The sequence below is a fragment of the Battus philenor genome, unplaced genomic scaffold, assembly GCF_028537555.1.
Source record: "Battus philenor isolate CCGP_79_NKW_IND1 unplaced genomic scaffold, ilBatPhil1.0.hap1 SCAF_11, whole genome shotgun sequence".
NCBI lineage: Eukaryota > Metazoa > Arthropoda > Insecta > Lepidoptera > Papilionidae > Battus > Battus philenor.
In genome coordinates this window covers 792,004-802,637 of record NW_027181673.1, presented here as the reverse complement: position 1 = coordinate 802,637, position 10,634 = coordinate 792,004, and the positions used below count along the sequence as shown (strand labels likewise).

General features: G+C 33.7%; 2 protein-coding genes across 3 annotated transcripts in view; both read left to right on the top strand.

Moving 5' to 3' along the window:
- The first annotated feature begins 709 nt into the window (after nt 1–709).
- Nucleotides 710–3,983, top strand: LOC137930725 (neurofilament medium polypeptide-like). Of its 2 annotated transcripts, none has more exons than XM_068774054.1 (2): nt 710–2,159; nt 3,784–3,983. In XM_068774054.1, exons 1-2 carry the CDS (start codon nt 710–712, stop codon nt 3,939–3,941), a joined length of 1,608 nt encoding a protein of 535 aa, XP_068630155.1. In that variant the 3' UTR covers nt 3,942–3,983. The 2 variants fall into 2 exon arrangements, with proteins under 2 accessions (XP_068630155.1, XP_068630157.1); XM_068774056.1 differs by lacking the exon at nt 3,784–3,983 and adding an exon at nt 2,626–2,649.
- Nucleotides 3,984–4,418: 435 nt separating this feature from the next.
- Nucleotides 4,419–10,634, top strand: part of THADA (Thyroid adenoma-associated protein homolog) — a 31,179-nt gene continuing 24,963 nt past the window's right edge. The window contains exons 1-4 of the mRNA XM_068775424.1: nt 4,419–4,536; nt 7,563–7,734; nt 8,758–8,991; nt 10,023–10,278. Of these exons, the coding sequence (XP_068631525.1) occupies nt 4,419–4,536; nt 7,563–7,734; nt 8,758–8,991; nt 10,023–10,278 (780 nt within the window). The remainder of the gene's footprint in view (nt 4,537–7,562; nt 7,735–8,757; nt 8,992–10,022; nt 10,279–10,634) is intronic.

Here is a 10,634-nt window from a genome sequence, read left to right as displayed (position 1 = left end):
TTTATGAGCGAATAGTTATTATTAACGTGTGGACATATGCAAATACTGTTTTTACGACTTCACGGAATGATTGTCGCCGCATCTCCGACAAATCGGTCAAGATGCCTTTCTCTTTGTTATCTGTGGCCTGCAACCCTTCCTGTGCTAATTTATCTACACTTTCTGTCACCCCACCATCTCTTCTCTTGATATACTAACTGCTTAAAACCGATTTATCGATTAATTTTCCATTCTTGTTCAGTCTTTAATATATGACTATATGTTTTTGGTTTCTTTTAATTGCTAATTGGTTTTAAATAACTTATTCTTATTAAAAATGGCAATATTCCGTAGAATTGACTGTATTTTACATTTTAATAAACCTGTTTTTGCAAAAACACTCGGCCATAACTTAAATAACTATTAGAATCGATTTACTCAACGAATTCAGTCTCTCAGTGAAGATAATTACAAAATTAATATAAAAGTATGTGCGTATGTTATAAAGTAAATATTTACAAACAAAAGAATGTTTTGCACAACAAAGAGAAAACCTTTCGCCGTATTGAAGCAAGTGAGTCGAGATGAGAGAGCGAAGCCGCGAGCTGTCGATAGTTTAAAACACAAATAGTGACAGAAACATTTAGCGGCGCTCACGGCTCGACCGGCACCGTTAGCCGCCTCTTATAAATGTAGAGACTGCCCAGGGCCGGTTAGTCCGTCGCCCGCCATGAAACTGTACGCTCTTATACTCGTCCTGGTCGCGTGCCACGCGCGTGCCCTTCCCATCGAACAAGAGATACCAGATGACGTCAAACCCGTGGAAAAGGAACCAATAGATGACGTCAGCGTGGAGAATCTACAAATAACCCCCGATGCCATACCCGTCGCAATAGTAGAGGAATCCATCCCGGCCCTGAAAAAAGTAGACGAGAACTCCAACGACTACATCCCAAGCGACGACGAACCGAGCATCCAAATTAAAAGATTAGAGATCGACTTGGACAACCCTGGGCCGCCCCAGCGGCAAGAACATGAAACCCAGAATCCAGGATCTTACAGTGACAGAGATTTCTTCGTTGACGATATTAAGCAGAAGCTTTTGGAGACGGAGAATGTTTTTAAAAAGAGCGTCTTGAACGTCAACGAGGGCTTCCAGAACTGGGTGCCCAACAGCCAGCACTTGAAAACCATTCAGAACGATCTCAAGGAGATGCAGAGCAAATTTCTCGGCCAGCTCGCTGACCTCAACCAATCCCTGAAAAGTTACCTCAACCCGCAAAGTACCAAGTCAGTCCTCGTAGACCCGGAATCAACCGCTAACTTGAGGCAAGTCGAGAACCGTTTGAAAGACTTAGAGTATAACTTCAAAGCCGGCGTTGAAACTCTTACAGCAGGTGTTAAGGCTTTGGAAGCGAAAGCCGACGGCGAAGAACCTCAAAAACCTGCCGAAACCGGCTCTGCAGGCTCCGCAACTGATGGCTCGACAACCGAACAGACTCCCAACAACCCGCTCGGACAAATTTTCAGCTTCTTCTCAGATTCGATAGGACAAGCCATTACCCAAGTGCAAAATACCTTTACTTCTTTCACCAATCCTAACAATTCAGGATCAGACGCTCCACCCAGTGGATCACAGTCGGATGAAGCAACCTCGCGCCCCCCATCTATTTGGGAAAATTTCACAAACCAAATGAATCAAATTTTCAACGGTGGCCAAAAGCCGCAAAGTGGACAATCTACATCGAATCCCCTAAACCAGGCAAATCAGTTCATTACAAACATATTAAATCAGTTCAGACCCCAAGCCAACAATCCGGCGTCGAAGCCAGATAAGGAGCGAGTGACACCCAAACCCAGCCAGAGCGAGCCGGCGCAGAGTGACGACGCTGCTCCCACCAAACCAGACGAGCAACCAGTGAAGAAGGAAACACCAGTCACACCTCAACCCGGACCTATTAGGCAAATTGTCCAAAATAATCCAATCGTGAAAGGCATCGTCCAGAGAATACAGAGCATCACCAACCCGGAGAAGCCAAGAGAAAAGGAGCCGCAGAAGAACTCTGAACCCGTGAAATCTGAAAATTCTATCAAGGAAGAAACTGTACCTGCCACTAAGGGTCACGGACATGGTGGATACTACGAAGGGAATGGTGGGAACGGAGGACCTGCGACCGCTGGTGAGCATTACTTGATACAAGTTTTATTACACATCAAAATATATTATACCCAATTACATTAAAAGTATATGAATATGTAAAATACCTACACGTATATGTATAGATATACATATTCTTAAAACATACATATACTCGTATATAGCATAGATTAAATACACAACAGTAAAAGCCGCGAATTATACAATTTTAAGTATAATTTATTAAAAATAACCTCAAAAAATATTTTTATTACGTATAAATATCAAACATTCAAAGCTGCTCATATCATCTGGTATTTGCTATTTATATTTATGGATTTATTTTGTAATTTCATTAAAGCATGTTTTCATCAGAAAATCTTTCGAGAATCATATTATAAAATTATTTACATTATCATTTCTATTTTCTTTTCATTAACAAATATAATTTCGCTTAATAGCATCTTTCTTTCACGGAATGCATGTGTTTAATTCTCTTTCTATTCCAGCATAAATAACAGTGTATGTGCATGTTGTTGACTTCTCTAGTGGCTGCGTGGAGTGGATTTGTCACCACTCTTATAGGTACCATAGGAGCCGTGGTGAACGGAACGACTGCTTCGGTGTCCACCGCCGTCAATAGCGCCATAAATACTTTAGGCACCAATCTTCAGGTACCACCAGGGAACTCTGTCACGTTTGCTTGGTTGTCTGTGTGGTTCGTGTCAATGTTTCGTCAATAATTGAAACTTCTAATCGTCGCTCTGTGTTTTTGTCATTAATAAGATATCGGCATAATTGTGGTAATGGAAAATCACCTAAATTACAAGATATGTGTACAATTTCAATTTTTAATTAATATTATAACCTCTTGTTATCTTGCTTTTTAAAAATCACTGTGCTAATATAAAACTATAATACTGCAGCATAAAGTACAAACATAATGTCATAAGAGAATGTGTACTTCAACATTTTTCCTATCCCCTAAATCTACATTAATAACAACAATTTTGTTTTTAATCCATTAATATCATACTATCTGTCAAATTACTAATATGGGGGCCGTCTCAAATACGTTTTTGTAAATAAACACTTTTAATTTCTAGTCTTACGAACACATTGACCTAAATGGTTTACCTGTTTATAACACTTGTACATAGAATAAAATCATTGAAGTACGTTTTCTTCGTACTAAGTTACTCGACGTATGCCCTCCTGACACAGTAACGGAAAAAAGCGTCTGCCGCGTTCCGTTACACGCATATGATTTGTTTACTTTAATTAACAATTTATTGTCCTCTTTAGCTGTCATGTTCAATTACTTGAATAATACTCTTAACCTATATTTCGCTTCACTGTATATCATGCACAACTTATTTACGAACCTTTTTATGTTTATTTTACATTATCTGTGTTTGTTACGTATAATTATTACATGTAATACAGATAATAATCTTTGTTCAACAAAAGCTTATCGTATTTTAAAATAAAATTCACCAATAAAATAAAACTTTTGTTCTAACACTTTCAAATGTCTCAAAATAACATATTATAAATTGTATGCAAACTGTATTTAACCTAAATGTTTTAGAATTTACTCCAGGTTTCAAAATATGTCTTTAGGAAAAAAATTTATGCGAATAATTTACGAAATAATAACTTTACAGGCGATAATAACGACGGCGACAGGATAAACGTTGAAGCTGTGAACAGCGAGGAGGAAATCAAAGAAGTTCCACACAAATGTGAAATGGAGAAGGAAGCAGAAGTTGCACGCGAACAGGAAGAGAAAGAGAATGCACTACTGCCCGATAAGACTGAATAGGTCCTTAGTGTGATAATAAAAAAATAGTAATTTATTATTATTTCTAACTTGCAAATGTAAATAATATAAAATAAATTAATTAAAATCAATTGACGTTTTTAGTTTTTTGATGAACATTTCATTTATTATATATATGTTTAGACTCAGAGAAGACCGTACCAAGAAGAGATAAAGCCACGATAAATGCTAAATGAGCTACCTCCTTATATTTATATTGACTAAAAGCTTCTTGGTGAGCATCTACAATACTTTTGATAAGCCCAAGAATCAACTTCGGAACGCATCATTGTTCCTTGATACTATGTTTAGATCCCACATGACATGATACTATTTTAAACCAATCTCTGGACATAATATACTTTTTACATATAATATAGACTATACATTAGCCTTCAGTTATTTTCATATGTAAAATGACCTTAGTGAAAAATTATAATATATATTTATATATACATATACGTCTTATTAGTGGCATAAATGTCAGATAGGACCAGTGATTTCATCTGTGACTACAGCTACAAGCTACAGAAGAACAAGAAGCTACAGTACTACGACCACTCCTACACATCTATGGAACACAAGCCATACAATAAAGGTCACAGACTAACTGCTTGAGACCTTTACGTTTGAGATGATCTTAAATCGCGAATAACAATACTTAGCTGATTGGCTGTGCTTGTCTACAATGCAGCTAAAGTATAAAGACAATGTCACCTAGTTGGCGCCATTCGGGAGTCTTTCGGCGGCAATAGATTGGTTGCACAAGCGATGTACCCTGCCCATTGCCACTTCTGAAGAGCAATTCTTCAAACTACGCCGGTGATCTTGTTTCTACAGCGGATCACCTCAGTTCTGATTATATCTGGCAGTGAAATTTTGACCATAGCTCTTTCTCTTGCTATTTTTGACAAGTAACGGGTTCACGTCAAAACTTTGAAGCTTCAATATAGCAGCCTGTGATGAGGTAAACAGGTAAATTTTCGACGCAAAACGAGTTTAGCTTTGTGGAATTTTTATTTTTGATAAATTTATTTTCTTGAAAAGGTGTTTAACCTACTATAAAGACGACAAAGTTTAAAAAGAGAAACATGTAAATCAGAAATAAAAATTTACATTTTGCGCTAATACATAAATGTATTTTTGGACTAATACATAGATGTTTTTTAGAACACTATCATCTTCATTAAAAAGGGTTATTTACTACTAAGGAATAATATTTGTTTTTAAAAGTAAACTCAATTTTGTCACCATGCATGAAAAGCCATTCCAGATATTAATCTAAAATAATATGAACTTCTAAATTATATCATATGTGCTTTTAAATAATCTAAGCTGTTTACTTACTACATGTGCGAATTGTACATTATACTGTTGCTACTAACTGGATACGACTCACAATAAAATATTACTACAATTCTGGCACAATATCACCATTATATATTTGCCATGTGAATGAGACGTACCATCTTATATATTATGGAGGAAAGGCTAAATGTGGAATATTCTATTAAATTATAATTTACTTTTATATAACAAAATTCTGAGTTAGGCCCAGGTTCTCTAATTAAAAACTTTCTAAAATATCTTGCCCAAATATTAACTAAGTAATAAAAGTTCTCTAAATAATTATGATTACTATTTTATGTTGATTTATCAACACATGTAGTTTATTTAATCCAAAACATTTTGTGATTTTAATTAATGGCAGAATGCTTACAAACTTTGCCAGACATAATGAAAAAAGTGACAGGTATTATGACAATAAATTTGACATTTACATGTGTTTACTATAAATTGCACCCTGCTTGATGTCGCTATAATATAATAAATAAAATTGTTAAAAATGAACGGATTAACGTTAAGGATAAGCGGAACGAATTCTAAGAAAATGAAAGGCACTTTAGCGTTCAGTCCAGTTATAATACCACAACGTTTAATTAATGAAATAGGTTAGAATTAGTTTTAAAATCATTGCTGTTTATACATAAACAAAGCAATAAAAATTACTATACATTAATAAATGTATTATGAGGCTCTTAATTTATTTAACATTTTAATACATTTATTACTCAATATATGGTTAACGTCTAATTATCGAAAACTCGAATCAAATATAGATCCCTTTTAATAATTTGTTTAAACAAACATACGACTCTATAGGAACTTGTTATTATTCTTAGACAAATGTAGCAATTATAATCACCGGGCTAATGTAACATATCTCTGTGATTATTTATTAAACTTACAAAAAAACTCAACCCAATTACATTTTAAGAAGATAGATTGATCACTGTATCTTCAATGAATGATTTAAAAATTTCTCTTGTATAAATTAACTCTACTGGAAAACTGTTCATTTCATTAATAAATAAGGGTTTGTTTTTGTTATTAAAACAAGCAAGAGGTGAGACAAGAGAGACTGATAAGAGAGCATGTAATAGTTTTGTCTTTTAAGTAAAAAGTTTACTTATAAGGTCTGTATAACTGAACACAAGAGCTATGATGAGCAATTGTTAAACTGTTTCTCCTAACTTAAATTTATGCTAGTTTTATACAAGTTTACTAAGAAACTGCTATACATTATATCAGTGTATGTAATATTTAAAGCCAGTAGTACCTTCGAACATAATTTAGAAACACTGTCCTGTCGCCTTAGATGTACACACGAGGCAAATGCCTCTACTAAAGATATTTATGGGGGGATATACTATAAAGGCCATGTTTGCCAGACTGGTTGGCAATTGTAGTATTATATTATGGTATGGATAATATAGTGCTGCTCATCCAATGGAAACTTGTTTGTGAGAAGTGGCAATCCTATACAATTAATGCATAAAATTTAAATGAAATAAAATTGTATTCTGGGAATTGAATCTGCGACCTGTGATCACAGTCGTAGTCTTCTTCTGCTTAGCTACCACTGCTAACAAAATAAAAATATTGAACACATTTACTGTTTCATAGAATTTAGTATCAAATCAATCTCCCCTATAATGGCATTGTTTAACTTGAAGCTATAATACAAGGGTTTCTTATCTGGGAACTCGCATGGAACTCAATGCAGTACATCTATACAAATAAATAAAATTGGAGTGTCTGTTTGTAATATTAAAATAAACGCTTTTTACTACATGCATATGAATATATATACATTACTTATACCAAAATAATATTTTGAAAATTTTTTCTCTCTTTGTCTGTTTGTTCAGGCTAATCTCTGGAATGAACTGAACAATTTTGATGGGCACTTATCCTGGAGTAACTTAAGCTACTATTATTTAAAAAAAATTGTGAATGGAAAAAGAAACTAATGTTAATAATTTTTTCTTAAATTTCCAAGTTATTAGATTTCTTACTATGGCTGTAAGTGTAATTGAAAATGTAATATTTGAAGAAATATCTAAGAAAAAATAGTGTTACCATAATTTAATTTTAATTTTGCAAAATAGCATATGTAATAACGGTGTTGACATGTGTGGATATGTAGAGTTTGAAAATATTTTTTTTACAACTAAAATTGCATCTAAACATCCAAAATTCTTTATTAAAGAATTTCTTTAGATAATAATATATTTAAAACACAATTAAAGACATTTTTCATGGGTTCTAATTTCATTCCAGGTATACTAAATGATCCGCTGTATGAAAAATTCAGTCAAAGCTGCACAGCTGATGAACAATTGGCTGTACTGAAGGACAAATTAAATTCACATGATAAACTGAATTTAAGACTTCTTGTACTAATTTTTTTACAAGCAGAAATGAAGCATCCTGTGAAGTGTTTTCTTATGAGGTTTGTTGATGTCTGTTATTTATTTTTTGTCTGCTGCCAGATGTCCACCCACAAGGTAAACTGACAGTGTTAAAGTTGCTGAAAGATAATGGATACACAGGTTTATAGGCTACAGCTCAGTGGTGTACCTAGAACTTTTGCCGCCCGGGGCGATCTCCAGTTTGCCGCCCTTTCTATTATATGTCAATTAAATAGTAATAGGTTTTTGAGTAAAATATAAAATATTAGACTTATTAGATATTAAACTTATAATAATCATTTATTATTCAAGAAAGAAAATAAATTTGAAATGAAAAAGTTGCTTTTTACAACTAAGTAAATATAAAAAATGCCGCCCCTAGGTAAGTGCCGCCCGGTGCGGACCGCACCCACCGCCCCCCCCTAGGTACGCCACTGCTACAGCTAAAATGATGATGATGATTTATGAATAATTATTAAGCTTTAAATAAAAGGACATGTATTATATGTATATTTAAAAAGAATATTTAAAAACGTCCTTTTGTTTCAAAAGAGCCTTTACTCTCAAAAAGACCTTGTTCTCCCACGAGACGATTTTATCCTTCCAAGACGAGGGTGTCCGAAAGGGCCGAACCATGAGTCGACATATACATACACAAGTTAGAACCCTGTAGTTTAGGGCGGCGTCGACAGATGGCTAGTTGATAAAACCAACTGGCACCGCGCCATACGATATATATATATATATATATATATATATATATATATATATATAGTGACTTGAAAACAAAATTCGAAGCAAATCTCATTTAAATATTTATTTAATTATCATCCTTTGACACAGACATACTTTATACCGTCCTTCAACTCCTTTACACCCTGTTGTCATTTTCAACCAAAAGGAATCATAATGAAAAATATGCTTTATTATGCTAGATCTGGTCTGCTTCCACACGGTTTTATGGAAAATCAATGTGTAGAAGCCTAAGTTTAGTGGTGGACAACTTGATAATGATTCTTAAATTATTACTTATATTAATAGAATTTCATTTGTTATATCCACAGATACATAACTAAAAACGATGATCTCGAAGATTCATTCTCTGATTGTCTTGCTGAAGAAATATTATCACATATATCAAAAGAAAATTTTGACATTAACTTCCACATGGAATTTGTACCCAAATTGGCTAGCTGCATTGAAAACTTTCCAGCTGGTGCACTGGCCATCAAAAAGGTTGAAAAGACACTGGCAGAATACTTGACACAATGCTTACACAGCTGTGTTACAAATTTGAGGTATAATTTATTATTAATACTAGAATATTGTGAATCTACCGTAATATTATTTAATATTCGTTAATTGTCCCATGTTATGACTGAAAGATTCAATCTACCGCTTGTAATAACTTTGCTCGTGAACATATGTGACAGTGTATGAGGTCATTGTTACACTACACTGCAATACACAATACACTATATCACAGCATAAACATACATTATGCAAAAGACAAGCATGCCCCTCAAAACACACACTTCTAATATACTATAATTTATACTACATAATAAACATGCATACATTACACCACAGTGTACAAAAATCTACTACACCTGAATGCACACTTATACTACACCACAGAGCCGCATACACTAATCCATACTTTTCTTATATGGACTATACCACATTGTGTACACTGCACTACAGTATATGCATACACTACACCACAGTGTATGCATACACTGCATCACAGTATTCTTATGTACACTACACCACAATTTACGCATACATAACTCCACCGTATTCTATTACACTATATCACAGTGTATGCATACATTGCATCATAGTATTCTTATATACACTACACCACAATTTATGCATACACAACTCCACAGTATTCTTTTACACTATATCACAGTGTATGCATACATTGCATCACAGTATTCTTATTAGACTACACCACAATTTATGCATACACAAATCCACAGTATTCTTTTATACACTATATCACAATGTATGCATACAATACTCCATAGTATTCTTATATACACTGCAACATAATGTATGAATACACTACTACACAGTGTTTTTATATACACTACATCACAGTGTACACATACACTACACAGTAAACACAATAGTGTGCAATATGTTACAATACCCGTTGACATATATGATACTTTATTACACTGACAAAGGGTAGGTTATATCTGCAAAGAGCGGTTTGTAAATAACATGTTATTAATGCTACACTTTATAGGACGGTACCTTTTTAGGGAGACAACTCAATTCATAATTCTACAGTTAAAACCGATTACATTTATTTTTTCAGTTGCATTAAATCTTTGTCTCCAACGGAGAAAAATGAAATATTCAACCTGGTCCACTTAACACTAAGACTACAGCTTATCATAGTGCAGAAGCTGGACTCCATGGAGTCTTATTTAGTGGTTATCTTTGATAGAAATGCTCTTAATATAAAGGAGTTGCTCTTCGATCAGGATGTGCCGATGGACACAAAATCTGTGTGCGGTATACTCCTTATATCAATGTGTTTGTTGAGAAACGGACCTAACTCTTGGATTCAGGTAGGATGTATGCCTTTCATTTATTTCTTTTTATTTAATTTAATCTTTATTAATAAAAATAGTTCTTTTTAAAATTGGAAATTTTAACAGAACCCTTATTGATCAACTTTTTATGTATTCATTTTTTAATTTTCTTTTTTTTTTCGCAAGTTCTTGTAGTTATTTATTATATGTTATTTTACAGAAACAATGAAAATAAAATAAAATTTTGTATGAATAATCATAGTAAATAGGCAATTGAAAAGATGGTATTATGTTCTAATAGAAAAATATTTGTAGGTCTATGTCACCATAATATATCCTAATGTAATATATAATAAGATAAACAATATTTTATAGGCATATATCACTCAAAT